Genomic DNA, 21,338 nt, shown 5'->3' with positions numbered 1-21,338 from the left:
TCTCACAATATAGTATAATCAGTGGTTTTATTTTGTAAACACTGAATACAATGCCAAGATTATAACAATTGTTTTATCCTGATTTTAAATTCTAATGAAAATGTTTATAAAAATTTTTCATCCTAAATTCTGAAATAAATCTCAAAGCTATGAAAATTAAACACTGTATGAGAAAGATTTAGAAAATTAAGCACAAAAATGAGAATTTAAAAACATTTGGACCTATATTCAAACCCACTTTATTTCTAAAATAAACATAGACTCTGAACCACTAAATATTAAACATTCAGTAGATCAAAAAGCAAATAATCACATTTAGTGATGTTTTAAAAAGATAAATCCATTACACAAGTTATACTATCCATATTAGAAACAAATTATTGAACCCAAAGATAAACAATGCCCTAAAAACAAATAAATTTGTGACTGAACTTGTGCACACGTATCATGAAAAACAGAGGTAATATATTATTATATGTTAATGATGATCTTCTGAGATTGTCACTTGGGGATACTTGACTAGACTCCTAAATTTTAGTGGAGCACTAACTTATGTACAAAAATAAGACAAATTGGTATTAATTTTCTTATCACTTGATACTTAAATAGCATATGTTTCAATGTTAATCAGAGTGAAAGCGATTAAAATATAAGATTGTTCGTATGCAATTTCAAGGCTATAAGACATAATCACTCATAACGGCCATAAATGGAGACAGTGTGTTTGTTGGAAGATATCAATTTTGCATGAGAAGGATGATCAAACATTAAAGTGCACAAAAATGGAGGAAAACTGCGAATGCTTCACTTAAAATATGAACCAACCCCTGGTGGCCAAAATCATGGAGAACGTCTATTGCAGTGACACTTTGGATTGATGGTTTTCTAGTTTCCTGCTCTCTCCCTCAAAATGCCACTAATCATAAATTGAAACTATACTTCATTGAATGATGTACGTGACTTGAAGTGAATTTTGTATGTGCTGAGAAAAATAGCTAAAGAGTTGATACAGTATCAGTAAAATAAAATATTTGTGACATACAGATTTGTAACCTGGAACCATTGAAATATTAATTGGAAAAATGTAAACATTATAAACTATTTATCTGAGGTACAACTGCATAGCCTACCTTATACTTTCTCAAATAAAGATCCTGATGTCCCCCCCAAATAACAAACATTGAGAAAATAAAATAGATCTGTTTAAATAATATAAAGAAAACAACAATTGAATACAATTTTCTTTTACTTCAAATGATGTAGTTTTGAGAATATACCATCTTTTTGTCATTTCAAAAAAATCACTAAGAATATAGCTGAACTTAACATTTTGAGAAATCAATCCCATTCTATTAAAGATACATATGTATCTGGTTATATACTAGATACTTTATTACTTATAGATTAATCATATAGTTAATACAAAATATATTTTAAGCACCAAGGCCAATACTTAACTATTTAGATCATTTACTACTGCCATTAATAATATTAAGTATTAGCAATTAGCAGACATTGCAGACATTATTAGGTCATGTTATTGATATTATGAAATATTGACTAGTATCACTATTATTAAGTTTTCATCAAAAAGTTATACATGAGAATAACTAGTTAATTATCAGTCAAAATTTCAAATATTCTGAAACTATATTAGTGTTAAAATAGACATGAGGTAGATTTTCGTCATTCTGAGTTGTCAATCTTGGTACTTCAAGAATATAGGAGTTAATGGAAATAATTATCAGAGGAAAGTAAGAAACAGAAAGCTAGAAAACAAACAAATAAGCCTGCTTCTGGGGGTTGGGACCAAGGCTGCCAAGCAGGGAACTGTGTTTCCACCTGTGCATTTATACATGGTTTGATTCGTCCATTTGCTTCAACCATGCACAGGTAAGCCTCTTACTGTATTTCAGATTTCACCAATATCAAATAATCATTCCTGGAAGCTTTGCCAAATACCATTATAGGAAAGAAAGTTTATAATTCATGGAACTGTACTGATAGAACTTTTCATAATTTTTGTGCTCTAAAAGGTAGAAGATCGCTTATTCACAAAGATATGATATGTATTAGCTGAAGAATGGGCTGTGGGTTGGGTACTGCGTCCAAAACAAATACACACACACAAAAATACCTTTCACACTTTATTTTCACTCTCATATTCTAGTTCCATCCTCAGTAATCTATTACATCTTGAACTTTGGCAATAGCCTTTATTTCCTTGCTTCTTTGGTAATTCAAAAGTATTCCATGCTACTTGTAATTGTCTTTTGAAAATATAGAAACAAATATGCCATCTTCCTTGAAAACATTCATAGCTTATCAGTGCTGACAAGGCAAAATCTAAATTTCTTAACATTGTGCTGAGACTTCAACATCTTGGCAAGAAATTACTTTTCTATCCTCAACTTGGTTTAGTTTCTTTCCTAAGATCCCTATTTTGAAACCAGCATGTCCAGGAGAAGTCTCTACATGTGGCTAATAAGCACTTGAAATGTGACCACTGCTACTAAGATATAAATTTTAAAATTTTGGTTGATTTTCGTTAGTTTAAATCAACCTAGCTGGTGGTTATTGTATTAGACAAACAGCTTGAGAACTACACCAGTCTACTTTTTATCCTTATATGTAAACCTCAACCTGGATTACATGGTTCCTTCTCTCAAATGTTCTTTCAAATGTTCTTTTGAGTACATCTCTTCTTTTCTCAACTAGGGTAATAAAGGCCAAGTCAAAATGGCACTGACATTCACAATAAAAATAAAGAAGAAAGAAATAAAGAAATACGGACATAAGAAAATGACAGAAGGAAGAAAGGAAGGATGAAAAGATAGAAGGAAGGGGGGATGAAGTAAGAGAAAGAGAGAAGAGGTCCATTATATAACATCATATGGAGAATAATGTAGAAAGCATTTTTATTAACTTATATTTTTCTTAGAGGGGTCACTAAAGCTAAAAATCTACTGTGTTCAAGTATCATCTCTTTCTCCTGGAGGAGGGCATGGCAGCCCACTCTAGTGTTCTTGCCTAAACAATCCATGGACAGAGCGGCCTGAACGGCCACAGTGCATAGGGTTGCAAAGAGTCAGACACAACCGAAGCAACCTCGTATGTATGCATGCATCCTCTCTTCCTAAGTAAAACAAATTGAACTTTTCAGGGATTCTCAGCTAAGCAGTCAAAGAGATCTCAAGAATGGCCTTGAGTATCATTTAAAGCTAGACACGCTGACCTTTCAAAGACTCCAGGCAAGATCTTTGGTCCTGGCCCATCGCCATAAATAATTTGGTGAAGGAAAGGAAATGCTTGATTTTAAACTAGTCACAATGTGGGGCCTATAAAATAAAATAGAGTGATGGCAGAACAGAGACACAGAGAATAAGAGGGGAAGATAAAGTCACAAACTATTGAAACGGGGGAAGGGCAATGTGCCGCAAGATTTCTGGGTCTAGGCTTGCATTTGATTCTCCTGGCTGGAACAGAAGAAAACACGGATTCCACAAAACCCTGAAATAGAACATTTTGAGACAACAGCAAACAGAGCTATCTATTCTTCATAGAAGGCTGTTCTGATTCACCTGATTAGCGAGCCCATATGGCTGAACACTGAGAGAGGCAGGGAGTCGGCTTTGATTAGTGATCCAGTTTTTCACTCAAAGTGTCATCTAGTATTGAAAGAGCTGATGAAGCATGTAACTGAACAGAAAGAAGACACTAGAGAATTTTATTTTAGATGACTCTAAATATTTTTCTTTTCTAGGTAGTCAATTACATGTTTAACTTTTTGATATTTATAATTTAGTGCTTTCAAGCACTCATCTATTTTTTATTCCTTAATTTTTCAGCTTTAGTATTTTGCTTCTATGGCTTGCTGATATATTGTAAATAGCCAACATATAGACAATTTTTTTCTTAAATAACTATTCTAGAACAATACCTAGAACCTGGGTGTCCTTAATAAATATTAGATGAATGAACGATTACATGAACATCATAATTTGAAAGCTTGCACTCCAGTGTTTCAGCTTCCTGAGTGAGGTATCGGTAATGTGGTCGAAAGCACATGACCTGGAGTCAAACTGATTATCTGTAGTCCTACGGTAGCCTTAGACAATATTAGTATCTATATCACATATTCTTAGAATGAAATTCTAGAATCCATGTGAGACTGTACACGGTTAGCCTATAATGTCAATTATTTTTATTTTAAACATTTTCATTCACAATGTTCAGAAATAAAATTGTCAAGGTAGTAATTGAACACAGCGGTGGATGAGTAAATGATAAAATGGAAAATCCAGAGAGGATGCTTGGCTTGGATTAAAGGTAGAAAGTAGAAAACCCCTGTTTTTCTTTACTTAAAAAAATAGCAAATGGGTATTAAACTTGAAATTGCTTCCTGATGCTTTGCCCATTCAGAGACCATAGTAAGTCTTATTAATAAGCTAAAATTATATCAACTTGGGAGAATCACAGGCTAATTCTACCACGGAAGTTCTGAAACATGTACCACCAACAATGTGTTTTCTTCCTAGGAATATTGTGGGAATCTGGAAGCAAATACATAAGGCTTTGGTCCTTGGAGTACAACATAAAAGGTAAAATATAATTTTAAAGTATGGCAAAATTATATAAACAAACTGATGAAAAATGAGGGACAGGAGAAAAAGCATTATATCTTAGAACTTACAAATTTAGCACATAACCTGAAAAATCCCATGCTTCATTATGTATCTGCCATGGTAGGTTTGGGCTTCCCAGGTGTTGCTAGTGGTGAAGAACCCACCCCCCAATGCAGGAGACACAAGAGACTCGGGTTCAATCCCTGGGTCAGGAAGATCCCCTGGAGGAAGATCCCCACTCCAGTATTCTTGCCTGGAGAATCCTACGGACAGAGGAGCCTGGCTGGCTACAGTCCATCGGGTTGCAAAGAGGCAGACACCACTGAAGCAACTTAGCACGCATGCACGCATGGTAAGTTTACAAGCTTGCCACTCATGGATAACTGTTTTATACAGTTTTCAAGCATATTGTTATTATGGAACAAATCTGCTTGGAAAACATTTAGTGAAATTAGCAATGAAGTATCTTATTTTTCAGAATCTTTTAAGAACAGACAACATAAAGGAAGGGTTACAAGCCTGACCTCTGGCACCAAAAAAAACCTGGGTTTGAGTCTTGGATTCTTCACTTTCTAAGGCTGTCCTTGTGCAAAGTATTTATTAGATGCCTGTGAGCATAAATGAAATCATGCATGTAAAATAGAGGAGTTTCTGGCACACTCAGTAAAAGTATTACTTTAAGGTTGTTATAATGCCATTACAAAAAGAAATAATAGTTAGGCATCCAATACTTAAGTATTTTAGAGTCAGTAGAATTAATTCTAATTTACCAACTTGATGTTTTACAAGTTAAGGTAGACATATGCTTAGGAAGGGGGGGTAAGAGAGTACAACTTTATCTGTACAGAAACCAAACAGATATCTTTTCTATGATATAGAAATCTGCGTCTTTCAAACACAGTTGGATACCAACATTAAAGAGGGATACTAATCTCTAAAAATTAGGTTTGTGGGAAAACCATATTAGAAATTAAAATCCTATCACAAAAATAGATTCAAAGAGAGAGTTTAAATGAGTTTTCTAGGGCAAAGAATTTACTACTTGTGGAAAACTTCACAGCATAGTAACCATTCGTTGCAGAGGTGATTCAAAAGTACTTTCTAGGGAAAAAATATAAGTATATTTCTGCTAGTGGGAAATATTACATACTCAGTTTCATTTTAGTATTTTTTATCTTTTGTCAGGGTACCTCTAGCATCTATATCAGTCTAAGAAAATATAACATGAGAACTCAAAAGAATATCTCCAACAGTAAGTTGTTGTTTATAGAGATAATTTTTTTTTTTTAACATACCGAGGTCTTGATTTTTGGCTTTTTTTCTCTAGCAGTCTTAATTTTTTTGTTGCTGGTAAAATAATGCAAGGTGCCATACTCCATCAAAGCTGCAAAAACAAAAATGAAACAGACAGAAACAAAGAGATCCATCGCAGTCACGTAGGAAACCTTGGGTAAGGACTTCCGGGCAATTGTACTCAGAGTTGTCATAGTCAGCACTGTGGTGATACCTGTGGAAGGAGGGAAGAAAAACAGATGACGAAAATGATCTTAGACCACTTTTATTCTTCCACTTGATATGGCAATATTGTTCGCATAAATAAACAATGGAAGCAAAAGAATATGATCACTCACGATTTACAGGGAAGAAATCTGGCGACCAGAGCTACATTGTGTTTGGTGTGTTATTTGCATGACTTTTAATCATGTGAATTCTCTGGACTGCACGTAGGTAACCCCCCACACCTGTCCTTGCCTTCTTCCGGAATAATAGGCTACCCAATGTTTAGCTGGCCTGTGCCTGCCTGGAAGTACGTTTATCTGCCAGCTTCCTTTAATTATGTGTGGCCACAGGCTGAAATGTAGCCAAGAAGAATCAAGTCAAGGGTGTAAACAAGGACCAAAAGATGTCCTTAGACATTAGAGAGATAGGAAATGCCCTTTTCCTCTTTCTCAATTGATTTCTGCTGGAATATGATGGCCAGACCATCAGAAGCCACGTTAGGCCTCTGTCTAATTTAATCTCCAGTGATCTAAGGTTTCCTGTCAGACACAGTTAAAATTAATCCAAACTGCCATAACTTTTTTATAGCTTGTATTAAACCTATTTTCTAGTCTCAGTAAATACAGGCAAAATGATACTGAGCAACTATTTTAGAAAGACAAGAGTAAATCATATTTTGAAGAAGTCAACATATAAAATAAGGATGGCCCCCTGGACCCAAGCCCTGTATATGGATCTTTGAGGCTGGCTATTTCTCTTTATCCATGGCCTTCTTGTGGTTCTTAGCACTGCTCATTTCAGCCCACCTTATAGACACACATGCTCTCTCTCTCCTTATCTAAACTGCCTTAATTCTCATTCTTCATCTCATGAGATAGAGCACCATTAGGGGAATTGTTTTCTCTCCAGGAAGTCCTAAATATAATGCCAGACAAATCTTAATTTGGCCAATTATTTACAGATTGGCAGTATCTGGGTTGAAAATAATAGCACCCCTTTTGTATGATGAAGTTAATAGCCAACTTTTCCCTTCATGTCTACATTAAAACACACCTTAATAATAATTCCTTTCATATGCCCATCTCTTTATTTTTGTCATCACTTAGGATTGAAAAAAGTTAAGGATGATACAGTTATGATGGATTGGAAGTTATGGAAACAAATTAACTCTGTGACCTTAGGGGAATTCTCTTAACTCATCTGTGCCTCTCAACTAAAAAATTGACACAGAAATGTAATATATTTTGTTTAATATATTTATAAAAAATGTATTTATTTCATTTGGGTTTAAAGTAGATGTAAAATCTTTTTTCCCTTTTAATACTAGATTTTAAATCTATAATTTCACCCTCTAAGCAAGGCTTTAGCTGCATTTTGCAAATATTTATATGCTAATTTCTTACTAAAATTCAGTTTGAAATGTTTTCTAATTTCCCTTTTGATTAATTTTTAACTCAGGGGTTATCTAAAAGATCATTTTAAAAAATTCCAAATAAATGAGGCCATTATTAACCTATAAAATTTTTATTAATTTTTCATTTACTTTCATTTTGGTCAGAAAATACATTCTGGAAAATTTTAGTCTTTTGAATGTTGTTGATACCTTGGTTAATATTTTCTATGCATTTGAACATGTTGTATAATCTGTAGTTAGGTACAATGCTTTATAAATATCAATCAGGTAAAGTAGGTTGATAATTTCATTTAAATTTTATATATCTTAATTGATTTTTCCATGTAGTTATTCTGTAAATGAAAAAGATTTTCATTTTCATAGTATTAAAATGTCCAACTATTATTGTAGATTTTTATATTTCTCTCATTATTCCTGACAGTTTTTGCTTCAATTATTTTTAACCCAAAATTTTTAACCTAATTAATATAGTAAGTGTGAAATAATCTCAGGGACTACCATTCTTCTCTCTTCCTTGCTTAGTGCACTATTTTTTGTAATTTATTAAATAATAACATTCCTGTGGTCAAAGGTAGATTTCCCAAGGTATCCCTCTCTTCCATTATTATGTCCCATTCCAAGTAGACTGATTTAATTATCAATGATGAAATTAAATTTCACTTGACTAAAATACTATTACATATCTATTTCATGAAGTAAGGAAAAATATAGCAGAACTTAGCTTTTAGACATTTATCTGTTTTATGTAGCATTTATTATCACAGACTTTAGCTTAAAATAATATGGTGGATTTCCTATGAAAATATCTCTGAGTTCATGAAATTAAGAAAACATTTAGAATACCAGATATCCAACAGAGGCTTCCGTAGGTCTCGGCCACCTCCTCAGAGAGGACTAGTCTGACTCCACAAGATAACATAGCAAGTAAGTATCCACCCACACACCGTGCCATTCTCTAGTCATTTACTTTGATTTTTCTTCATAGCCATTATTACTCACTGACATTTTATTATGCTTTGTACATATGTACATCACCTGTACACCCCGCTAAGACATAAATGTTTCCTGTTTTAACATGAACATTATCACTTCACAACGTATGTTCACTGTTAACACTGCAGCACCTAGACCACTGAAGCAGTTGGAAAACGTTTGCTAAAATGCAGCGCTAAATACACGAGCTGAGGACACTGTCATTCACAGACGGGTATGTGCATGCATACATACAGAATTTTAAAGTCTCTGCTCCTCCAGCCACACAGGAGTCCCCATTTTAACAGACATTTTCTAAGTAGACCTGACTACGGCTAAGTTAACAGTTGATGTGGTAACATTATAAAATATGAATTCATGTAAGAATATAACTCCACAATTATCTATTCTCTTTGACATTATGGCATAGGCTTTTGGCTTTGTAGAAACCTTAAGGTATAAAAAAATCCATCCAGATGATCTTTGGGAAAATACGAAAATGCTGTTTAAAAACAACATACAATATTTATTATACTCGATTTTTGTTGTTTAGTTGATGTCATGTCCCAACTCTTTGAGATCCTATGGACTATAGCACAATAGGATCCTCTGTCCACGGGATTTTCCAGACAAGAATACTCAGAGTAGCATACAAAAAGAACCAGAAGTAATTTATTTACCTTGGAACATACAATAATTTGAAATATTTATAGAAACAACATTCAGACATGAATGCATTGTCCCCAGCTGTATCTATACCTGTCTTTAGACTCTCCGGGAGCTTCAGTTCCGAGTACAGAACTAGATACTTCCTGTTTTATCTTGCTAGTTTTATGTGATTTGAATTTTATATTTTTTTTTTACTATTTACTAAATGGAGTTATTTACTAGCTGCAATAGAACTACACGAAAACCTCTTTACTTTTGAAAATAGAAACTGTCCCAACTTTTTTTTATGTTTTTAAGACACAATTATCAGTAGTGAGATTCATGTACTATACTGATGTGGGGAAGTAATCAATAATTTATCTTTGTATATCTATACAAGAGTTTAGGTTATCATTTTCTTTTAAACAAATGTGTAATAGACACATTTTCTTAGGCCTAATTACTGATTACACTGATTATTGCAACAGATTGCCAAAGAAAGAAAGGAAAAGTTTCTTTTATCAAGTATGAATTACAAATTACTCTTTTAATCAATGTTATTATACAGGCAACTCTCAAAAGTTTACAAAATAACAACACATTTTATGGAGAACAGAAGCCCAGAAACTTCTTGTCCCTGTCCTTTGGAGCAGTTGACTCTTCATCAGTACCACTGTAAGAACAGAGGATTTCAAAGCCTTCTAAATACACTCTAGTCAATAAATACTGCCAATTAGTGACTCAGCTAGAAAATAGTCTTGATGAAAAGTGTTGACAATACTGACCACATTTAAGATGCACGGATTATGTATGATTTTCATGCATTCATTCTTATTTAGCTTTTATGCTTCCCTTGACCTCCATTAAAAACATTTCTGAGATTTCCATCTCTTTACAATTCTATTTCCTACTTGTTTACATGTATTCGCTTCAACATCACACTGCACTAGAGTATCTGTCCACTTTTGTCTGACTGTAGTTAGAGGAATATTTTTAATACATTAAACTATAAACTTTTAGCACATTGAAAGTTGTATGACACTATAGCATAATATTACATCATACCCAGTGATGTTCTTGCAGGTACTGCATCTTTATTGATCCAAAAAGATACCCAAGAAAGGACAACAGTCAGAATACATGGAATGTATGTCTGAATAGTGAAATATCCCATTCGTCTGCTCAGGTCAAAGAAAATTGTCATGATAATATAGTCCCCTGGAAGAAAAAAAAATACTTTTGTCTATAAAATACAAATAAGTATAGGATTTCAAGCCACAGATTAAAATACAAATGCCACTTGATGCTAGCATTAGTCATTGATTTGTGTTCCTTTCTTACCAGAGATTGTGTGAGAGATTTCAGTTGTGTTCCGTAATCCTACAAATGCAAACTGATATAATCTCCAGTATTTAGGATCAGCCACTTCTACAGAAGGCTTTTTCCACTTATACTCAATTTCATTTTTAGGGTATCCATCTAGGTAAAAATTAAAATTAAAAATATATACATCAGCAGATCCGAATCTGTTATTGTTGCAACACCAGCATTATCAAAAGACAAATGTCTGGAAATTCTTTCTCGTTTTTGTGGGTTAATATAGAAAAATACTGCATAAAATTGGTGAGTAGAGTATAAAGAATAATCCTAATGATTAAATAATTATAGTCCGTGCTAATTACATTTAAATCAAGAAATAAAATCTTACTAGCATCTAAGAAAAACCATGCATCCACTCCAATGTAGTGTTCCCCCTCTCATCCAGAGGTAACTACTGACCTGATTTATGTGATAATGCTCCCCTTATGATTTTGGTTATATATATTTTTGATAGGCAGTTCTGAAAAATATAGTTTACATTCTTTTTGAACTCTGCTTGATTTTTGCCATGCTGGATGCATTATTTTACATCTTATTTCTTTTAATATATTATTTATAATAATCATTCATGCTATTTTATGTAGCAGTAGTAAATTTGTTCTGTTGTAAAGACGTGCCAAAATTTATTCATCCATTTTACTGTGTCCACACTTGTAATCTTTCCTGTTGGCTATTACTAACACTGCAGTTTACAATATTATTGTACATGTCTCACAAAACACATATATGCAAAAGTCTCTCTGGTATAAATACTTAGACATGAAATAGCTGGGTTGTGGATTACATATACTTCCCACTTTATGAGATAGTGTCAATCTCTTTTCCATAGAGAATATATTAATCTCATCTTTCACCAGCCATAGTTTGAAAATGCATGTTGATCCATGTTCTCATTAAAGTTTATGTGGACAGGCTTCTTTATTCTCACTGTAGAGTGTATTTTTTTTTTTCTGAATATGAATAAAATCTAAAACAAATTTCACGTGGTTATTAGATTTTTTAGTTTCTTTTTTGGATCATTGCTTATTCAATTGCCCATTATTTTACTGTTCCCCCCCATCTTTTCTTGGTCTGAATTCTTACATATATTCTGGATACTAGACCTCTGTTAGTTATTTGTGTTGAAAACATCTACCTTCCCTATGGCTGTCTAGAATGTAAGTGCATTCTTTTAAAAAACACATGCTTTTATTTTTGCTACACATACGAGAAATACACAAAGGTATTTTGGACCAAGTTAAGGAAATTTGGGAAAATCCATGTGGGGTGGGCTTGTGATTAAATCCTCTCAAGGAGTTAATTCACTCAGGTATGCTGATTTAGACCTTAGTCAAATAAGACAGTGAGCTAGTTACTTAACCACTCTAAATTTCATGATTTTGAGTCTTAAAATGGGAACTATAGTGACATCTTCTAATTATATTTATTGTGAAATATTAGATGGAGTAGGCTTAATTCTCTATTGGACTCATATAAAGTGTGTGAAAAAAAGATAATTATAATTATTACGTTGATGTTAGTGACACCCAATTGCACTAACAGGGATAGAATATTCCCAGTAAAGACAATCAAAGCTAAAGAGATGCCACACCAAGAATTTAGGCATGATATTTAGAGGAGATACGGTATGTCTTCAAATATTTGTGCATCAGCTACTCCTTGAATGTTCCTATTAATCAAGTCTTTGTTGTTAATTGACTGTTTTATTCATTGAGAGGTCAATGCTAGAAAATCAAAGTAATGAGACATGAGATTATGAATTAAAAAGGACATTTTAGTGAGATGAAAATTTTAAAAGTCAACAAAATCCTTAGCAAAGGGCAACAAGAGATACATGGGAATGTTTAAAGTGAAGAAGCAGGATAAAGACTTATGAACACTTATAATCAACTGTAAATAAATTCCAGAAAATATCTTAGAAAATCAATTTTAAAATAGGAAAATAGAATTATCTCATTCATATACATAGGCAATATCATTTTTAAAGGCATTTTATGTGTTTTAAATTATATATTATGTAGAAAAATATTTTTATAAAAACGCATGTGAGAATACATGTTAATAAATATAAAATAAAACTGATATTGGTATAGAAAGATTATAGCTATTTCCTTGCAACATTCAGTTTGTATACCTAAATTATTTCTCTCTAGTAATTTCTCTTTGTTTCATTCATTCTTTTGAATGAAATAAACTTATTTCTTCCTTGACTTTTCCAACACATTAATGTCTTCTTAAATATTTGCTATTTATGTGGTAAAATTCTTCACCAGACCAATTAAATATATTTTAAAATATAATGTAATAAACTTAAATCTGACCTCCTGGAAGATGAATAAAATTTCAATCAATTTTTTATTCATGGCAGTGTAAAAATATTTGAATACAAATCTATCTTCAGTAGTCCTTTAGTTAATCAAAACAGGAAAAGGATACAGATAGAATGAATATTTGTAAATAATAAAATATATATATATATTCAGTATGCATTTATTATCACTTTTTAAAGTAAGAAATAAATGTTATTTATAAATTTATCTAAGACAGTTAAACATAATTTAAACTTCTGATAATTGTATAAATCATGGTTTATCTCACATCATTTTACATTTTTAAATAAAAAGGATCATAGGCCATAAAGTTCTATGAAAATATCAAACATTTTATTACTTACAACTTGAAAATTCCAATGGACATGAATGTTCATCCATAGGAAAGTTATGAAGCTGAAGGTAACATTCTGCATTAATTGTCAGTCTATTTAGATGGAAAAATAAATATTAAATAATAAGAAATAATTTCAGGCATTAAAAATATTTTCTTTAATTTTAAAACATAATTTTGTCCTACAATAATGGACTGTGATACAATATAAAATAATAATAATTCTGAAGTCTCAAAATCTTAAGTAGTAATAACATTCATAAATGATTAATAAAATTCTGACATTTTTCTCTCCAGCCACCTAACTTGCCTCAATTAGCCCAAGTGTGGTTTCTGTGTTTCTGATTAAAATTTTATACTTTAGAATCTCAACAAACACACAGGCGCACATACACAGGCAGATTAACAGAGTGTATCCAGTTAAGTATGGTAATTTTTTTTCTTTGGATCATAAACACCTTTCCATTAAGGGGATGATTTATAATGAGCCAATATGTTCAAGACAATGAATTAAATAAACCTGACTCTTACCTATCAACCCTCATTGAATCCTCTGTTAGGGATGTTTTACTACACCACTGAAAATCAGAGTATTTTAAAGTGTTATAGTAGGGTGGACTCCTAAAGAAAATCTTTGTCAATTGTTTGCCTTATAGGTTTAAAAATATAGTGTTTATGCCACAACCTTTTCTGCTTCAAAACGAGGAAATCAAGAAGTTTTTCCTCTTTGCTTTCAGTCCTATTCACATCCTGGTAACAGCAAGCTTAAACAAGTGTTTCCACAAAATTTCACCTTTTTAAATTTTAGTGTATAAAAGAAGCTTCATACTTATTTTCAACTTGGAAAAAGGGAAATCTATGAGTTTCAAATATGGAAACTGAACTAGAGCAACTATAAGTTCTTTTTTTTGTTTTAAACAGTAATACCTTAGAGTATATAGAACTCGCCCATCGTTCCATATTCTAAGCAGACGGTTGGGAGTTGTTATCCAATGAGCATCAGACTTTCTTGAGTTTCTGAAGAAGGTGTCAGGGATCCAGAGTTTCCCAACCATGTTACTGTTCAGCATGAGTACTTTCATGGTACTGTTGAATTTTAGGCGGCTATCAAACCAGGTTTGGGCGAAAATTATATCTATTGTGTATTCCTGAGAGAGAAAAAGAGAGTAATGACTCACGATAGTGAAGCTTCTATTTTAGACATTCTCTTCAAAAGTTTGGACTTTTATATTTTAAAATTTCTGTAAGTAAATAGCATTTGAACTCAGTCGTTTCATAGAAAAGTATATGCCATTATCTTAAACTTCCTTTTTCATTGTTTACATGTGTCTTAAAATAAAATTCAAGATTTCTAGAAATAACTGCTGCCCAGTGTCGTTTCACATACTTTTTGAAAATTGTATTCAACATTTTATAATAGGGTTATTAATATAAAGGTCAATCACTTTCATGTTAACAACTATATTAAATTTTGTGATATTTATGAGTGATTAACTCACACAAAAAGGCACAAACTAAAATATCAAAATTCAAGCACTCACCAAATTATCTAACAGCCATCAGATTATCCTTTGTCCAGAAAACTATTTCGTTCATTTAGATTCAAATGTTTTAAAGCACCACACTCTCTCTTTCTCTCTCTCTCTCTCTCTCTCTTTCACACACACACACACACACACACACACACACACAGAAACTCCATTAAGCATTTATGATATGCTAAGTATTGTGTTGAGTTTTGCAAGTATCAAAAATTGAGAGAGAGAGAGATAGAGAGTTTTGCATGTATCAGGGCTTCCCTGATCGCCCAGTTGGTGAAGAATCCACCTGCAATGCAGGAGACCCTGGTTCAATTCCTGGATCAGGAAGATCCCCTGGAGAAGGGAAAGGCTACCCAACTCCAGTATTTTGGCCTGGAGGCTATATAGTCCATGGGGTTGCAAACAGTCAGACATGACTGAGCGACTTTCACTTGCAAGCATCATGTCATTAAATCCTTACTACAGCCCTATGAAATAAGCACTACTATAATATTTATTTTAAGGAATGTTTATGAATAGAGATATAAAATAATTCTCCCTACATCATAGAGTAGATGGTATGACAACTGAGGCATTGTAAAGTAAAGTCGCTCAGTCGTGTCCAACTCTTTGCAATTCCATTGAACGGGGTTCCTCCATCCATGGAATTTTCCAGGCAAGAGTACTGGAGTGGGTTGCCATTTCCTTCTCCAGGGGATATTCCCGACCCAGGGATTAAACCTGGGTCTCCAGCATTGCAGGCAGACGCTTTACCGTCTGAGCCACCAAGGAGTAAGTTGAATCCCCAATCCACATACCTGGCAACCACATATAATGGTGATCATAGTGAGGCCTGATGGGTGCCATATTGGAGAAAAGCCTCTGTTCATAATCGGAAAGACTATAAAAAGGAAATTGCGTGGTTATGAGAGAATTCTTAGAAGTAGGTGCTTAGGTATAAACTACTTTGTATCCTGACAGTTATGCCTGCCATATTATAAAAGTAAAAAAAAATTGATAGAAGTAGTGAATAAGAATGCATAATCAATGCTATTGAGAAAGGAAAGAGCAGTGTACGTATGTGTGAAACTCTGACATTAGAAGGTTAGGAAAAGAGTAAACCGAAAATTATGAAGTTTTATATGAGTCATTGGAGGTGGGAGAGATTGTTTGCTCACTCTTGATGTAATGCTAGCTCTTGTCCAAACTTACCCAGGAAGAAATATTTAATATAATAAATAAAAGTATAATTGAGAGTTTGACTAATGAAAGAAAAATCTTTAAATGGTAGAGAGAACTGAACAGCAGAAACTGCTTAAGATAAAGATGCTAACATACCCCACCAGGATTATGGATTAGCAAAGATACAACATTGGTTGGTAGCGGAAACCATAAGCTACTTAGTAGGTATATTGGCTGCAGTACTCCTAATGAACAGGGCATTAAAAATGACACTTGAGAACTAACTTGTATAGGGCTGGGAAACAGCCCAGCAAACAGTTGTGGATCCTGCTTTTCAACTGGCAGTTCTTTCTTTAGCAGAGCTGTTTATAACTGTGCTAATCACTGTTGGATGAGTTATGACGTCCAAAACGTCAAATTCCCCCAAGCAGGAATTTTTGGGAAAATGGGAAGATTTTTTTCTGATCACAATTCCTTCAATCTAGGCTCAAGAAGAGAAAGATACAGAGCATGTGTCTTGATAATCCATCCTCCCTAAACTTTTTGCAGAGGTTAATACTTCCAAGCTCTTTTAAATTACTAACCCTTAATAAATGCTTCATTGAGAGAAGAAGTTATTCAAGCCTGTGCCATTTTATACATAATTGAAAAATCCCATTTTATTTGCTCATTTGTATTAATGTAGTTTCAAGAAAATGATCAAACCGTGTTCTTGTACTTCATGTTCCTATTTACAGGTTATAATTATCTACATAATAAATAAGCAAAAGAAACATGAAAAGGAATTTCCAGTCACTCAGAACAACAAGTAGAATAGCTTCTAGGATAAACATTTCAAGATGAGGAGCAGTGCATGTAGCATTGGAGATCATTTGTACATTGTGAAACTTTGCCTCCTTGCAGTTAGCCCAGAAAATAGCATTAGCGGGTAAAGGTGAAGAACTGAGCCATCTTGACTTCTAACTCAATCAATCAAACCATAATTGATGAAGGTGAGTGTCATGCCCTTTTCCTGCTTCACTGCCAGCTTGCAATTACCTGCTGTATCTAAAACTTAAATGCACAGGTTAACTCAGTATCTTTTTCAGTAATGAAATTAACATCACACAAAATGCAGGCCTAAGTAATTAACTTAGGTGCATAATTACATCATGAAATTGGGTTGATTCTCATGTGATTTTATGAACCTGGTATTGATCTCTCCCTAAGCTATCGATTCACATGGCGAAAACAGTGAGATAGATCAGTGGTTAGCAGTGAATCAGATACTAAGGCTATAAACATACAGAGAAAAGGTATAAGTGTAGCTAACCACCAGCACAAACAGCTTTAGTGATGCAAGTTCATAGGATTCTTCCCCACTTTACTCAATTGTTATAAAAGCATCAACTTCTTGATACTGTCACAAGATAAGAAAAAGACTTGGCATTCCTTTTTTCAAATGAAAAAGAAAAAAAAAGGTTTTCTCAGATACTTAAATCATTGAAGTCAGTCATCAATACATTGAGGGATATTATGACATAAATCCTGCATTCAGTTACCAACTGGGTGCTATTTTTATGTCTGTAAATTTAGATTGCCAAAAATACATAATGCCATGTACATTCATCAAATAACTTTTTAACAAATATTTTTCAGTGTTCAAGTTACTTCTGTATTGTTCTCAGTTTACAAAGATGAACGTGAAGCTTTGCTGTTATGTATATTTACATAATAAAATTGGAAATTAATACTGCTTAGAAGAGACAGAATTAAAGAGAAACAAAAACAATAGAGATTATTTTCAGCTAGGAGATATTAATAAAGACTTTGTGACGGAAATTGTATTTAACCTGAATTGACTTTTAAACAGCTGCAAACTAACATTAGAGATTTTTATCTCTAAAACAAAAGTTAATTATGCTGTCCAAGTTCAAATACTAACACAAGCATAGAATCAGAGAATTTCCGACATTTTTGTATGCTTCTAGGATAGCACTCTTCACAGTATTATTGGAAGTGCCGGCTTCCAGTGTTTACTTTGGTAGGTTAGATCAAATCTGTACATATCACAAAATGGAGTTCTCTATGCAGATAAAACCAAAGCCTATTCATTGCAGGACTTGCACAGCTTCTCCTAGAGAGATTTGTCATGATTTGCATTATAGCAAAATGTTACAAAGTGGAGACACTTAACAAGATTTATCTACTTCAGATTTTAATTAAATTGATGTGAGTTAAAATCCATTGCCAATCTGAAACCTAAGGCTTTCATACATTATTAAAAAGCCTTTGGACTGAAATATATATATATATATATATAACACAATTAAGGAATAGGACATTGTCTTTAACTGTATAAATAATTTTAAATACTTTTAAGATAAACTACAGCAAATACATCAAATGTGTGTTATAGTGAGAAGTTATGATGCAATCTAAAGAATACTGGTTGAATGGAGACAGGAAGTCATGTCAGACTCCCAGTTCTGTGAGTTCCCAGAGGAGGAAGTGGATCAAGTCCTTTACTCTTTCTCCATGGAAAAATAGGGCACTACATAAAATTATCATCCTTATCTTTCCTAGCCCTAAGCTTCCATGATCATATTCTAAACATAAAGAAGAATAAAGGCCCTATGGACATGGTAGCATCCAGTGACCTGTCCTCATAAAAACACTTCTGATCTAAAGGTAATGAGACAGTCAATTCCTAGGCAGGTTGATAAGAAGTCCAGGGTCCCAGAGGAGGAGATAATTTTTTTTCTTTTTTCTATACATTCCTTAGTGTTAATCACATAAAATGTTTTTTTTTTTCTTTAAATCCAAAACTGATGATTACACAACAAACAACTCAGTTTAAACTCTGCACTGGGGATTATATAACAACAATGCATCCTGCTTGAGGGCCATTTCTCCATCCTGAAAACCTTCTGACTAATTCTGATATCTTCAAATGTATATTATGGGACTGGGTCTGGTCAGTTCAGTTCAGTCACTAAGTCCTGTCTGACTCTTCAAAACCCATGGACTGCAGCACCCCAGGCCTCCCTATCCATCACCAACTCCTGGAGTTTACTCAAACTCATGTCCATTGAGTCAGTGATGCCATCCAACCATCTCATCCTTTGTCATCCCCTTCTCCTCCTGCCTTCAATCTGTCCCAGCTTCAGGGTCTTTTCAAATGAGTCAGCTCTTTGCATGAGGTGGCCAAAGTATTGGAGTTTCAGCTTCAGCGTCAGTCCTTCCAATGAACACCCAGGACTGAGCTCCTTTAGGATGGACTGGTTGGATCTCCTTGCTGTTCAAGGGACTCTCAAGAGTCTTCTCCAACACCACAGTTCAAAAGCATCAATTCTTCTGTGCTCAGCTTTCTTTATAGTCCAACTCTCACATCCATACATGACAACTGGAAAAACCATAGCTTTGACTAGACGGACCTTTGTTGACAAAGTAATGTCTCTGTTTTTTGGTCATAATTTTTCTTCCAAGGAGTAAGCGTCTTTTAATTTCATGGCTGCAGTCACCATCTTCAGTGATTTTGGAACCCAAAAAATAAACTCTGCCACTGTTCCACTGTTTCTCCATCTATTTGCCATGAAGTGATGGGACTGGATGCCATGACATTTGTTTTCTGAATGTTGAGCTTTAAGCCAACTTTTTCACTATCCTCTTTCACTTTCATCAAGAGGCTCTTTAGTTCTTCTTCAATTCCTGCCCTAAGGGTGGTGCCATCTGCGTATCTGAAGTTATTAGCTCTCCCAGCAATCTTGATTCCAGCTTGTGCTTCATCCAGCCCAGCATTTCTCATGATGTACTCTGCATATAAGTTAAATAAGCAGGGTGACAATATACAGCCTTGACATAATCCTTTCCCGATATGGAATCAGTCTGTGGTTCCCTGTCCAGTTCTAACTGTTGCTTCCTGACCTGCATATGAATTTCTCAGGAGGAAGGTCAAGTGATGTGGTATTTCCATCTCTTTCAAAATTTTCCACAGTTTATTGTGATCCACACAGTCAAAGGCTTTGGCATAGTCAATAAAGCAGAAATATATGTTTTTTCTGGAACTCTCTTGCTTTTTAGATGATTCAGCAGATGTTGGCAACTGGATCTCTGGTTCCTCTGCCTTTTCTAAATCTAGCTTGAACATCTGGAAGTTCACGGTTCACATATTGCTGAAGTCTGACTTGGATAATTTTTCGCATTACTTCACTAGCATGTAAAATTAGTGCAATCGTGCAGTAGTTTGAGCATTCTTTGGCATTGCCTTTCTGTGGGATTGGAATGAAAATTGACCTTTTCCAGTCCTGTGGCCACTTCTGAGTTTTCCAAGTTTGCTGGCATATTGATTGCAGCACTTTCGCAGCATCATCTTTTAGGTTTTGAAATAGCTCAACTGGAATTCCATCACCTCCACTAGCTTTGTTCCTAGTGATGCTTTCTAAGGCCCACTTGACTTCCCATTCCAGAATGTCTGACTCTGGGTGAGTGATCACACCATCATGATTCTCTGGGTCATGAAGATCTTTTTTGTACAGTTCTTCTGTGTATTCTTGCCACCTCTTCTTAATATCTTCTGCTTCTGTTAGGTCCATACCATTATGGCAGAGACATTACTTTGCTGAATAAGGTGCATATAGTCAAATTTATGGTTTTTCCAGTAGTCATCTGTGGATGTGAGAGTTGGACCATAAAGAAAGCTGAGCATCGAAGAACTGATGCTTTTGAACTGTGGTGTTGGAGGAGACTCTTGAGAGTCCCTTGGACTGCAAGGAGATCCAACCAGTCCATCCTAAAGGTAATCAGTCCTAAATATTCACTGGAAGGACTGATGCTGAAGCTGAGGCTCCAATACGCTTGCCATGTGATGTGAAGTACTGACTCACTGGAAGACACTCTGACGCTGGGAAAGATTGAAGGCAGGAGGCGAAGAGGCAACAGAGGGTGAGATGGTTGGATGGCATCACCAACTCGATGGGCATGAGTTTTAGCAAGCTCCAGGAGGTGATGATGGACAGGAAAGCCTGGTGTGCTGCAGTCCAAAGGGTTGCAAAGAGTCGACATTACTGAGTGACTGAACTGAACTGAACTGAATCTTCTCAAATGGTGATATATTCTCCTTTGAAGTGATCTTTAGTCCATGATACATCATCACCTTATGTGCTAAACTGCTTTTTCCTATTCATTGTTTTTCTGTTTTTTAAAAAATATTATTAGCAACATACTACCATTTGTCACCCTCCTCATGTAAATAAATTTTATATTAAGAACTGAAACAATCAAATGGTTGCCTAATAACTTTGAATTCATCATTGAAAAATTTTGGTACATACCATATAACTCAATTTAAATAAAGAGGTGAAAACTGTAGACTTATAAGGTATAGCTGTATTAACTATAGCATTTGAAAAATGAAATAGGGCCTTAAATTAGCTAGGTAGGAAGCAAATCTAA

General features: G+C 34.2%; 1 protein-coding gene across 2 annotated transcripts in view; it reads right to left on the bottom strand.

Moving 5' to 3' along the window:
- The window catches only part of GABRG1 (gamma-aminobutyric acid type A receptor subunit gamma1), an 82,747-nt gene that overhangs the window by 6,808 nt on the left and 54,601 nt on the right, over nucleotides 1-21,338 (bottom strand). For both annotated transcript variants that reach the window (XM_020890164.2, XM_070451948.1), the window contains 5 exons: nucleotides 14,131-14,351; nucleotides 13,214-13,296; nucleotides 10,501-10,638; nucleotides 10,225-10,377; nucleotides 5,921-6,132 (listed from right to left, as the gene is read on the bottom strand). In XM_020890164.2, the coding sequence (XP_020745823.1) occupies nucleotides 5,921-6,132; nucleotides 10,225-10,377; nucleotides 10,501-10,638; nucleotides 13,214-13,296; nucleotides 14,131-14,351 (807 nt within the window). The remainder of the gene's footprint in view (nucleotides 1-5,920; nucleotides 6,133-10,224; nucleotides 10,378-10,500; nucleotides 10,639-13,213; nucleotides 13,297-14,130; nucleotides 14,352-21,338) is intronic.

The sequence above is a fragment of the Odocoileus virginianus genome, chromosome 21 (genome assembly GCF_023699985.2).
Source record: "Odocoileus virginianus isolate 20LAN1187 ecotype Illinois chromosome 21, Ovbor_1.2, whole genome shotgun sequence".
Classification (NCBI taxonomy): Eukaryota; Metazoa; Chordata; class Mammalia; order Artiodactyla; family Cervidae; genus Odocoileus; species Odocoileus virginianus.
This window is presented reverse-complemented; position numbering and strand designations above follow the sequence as displayed.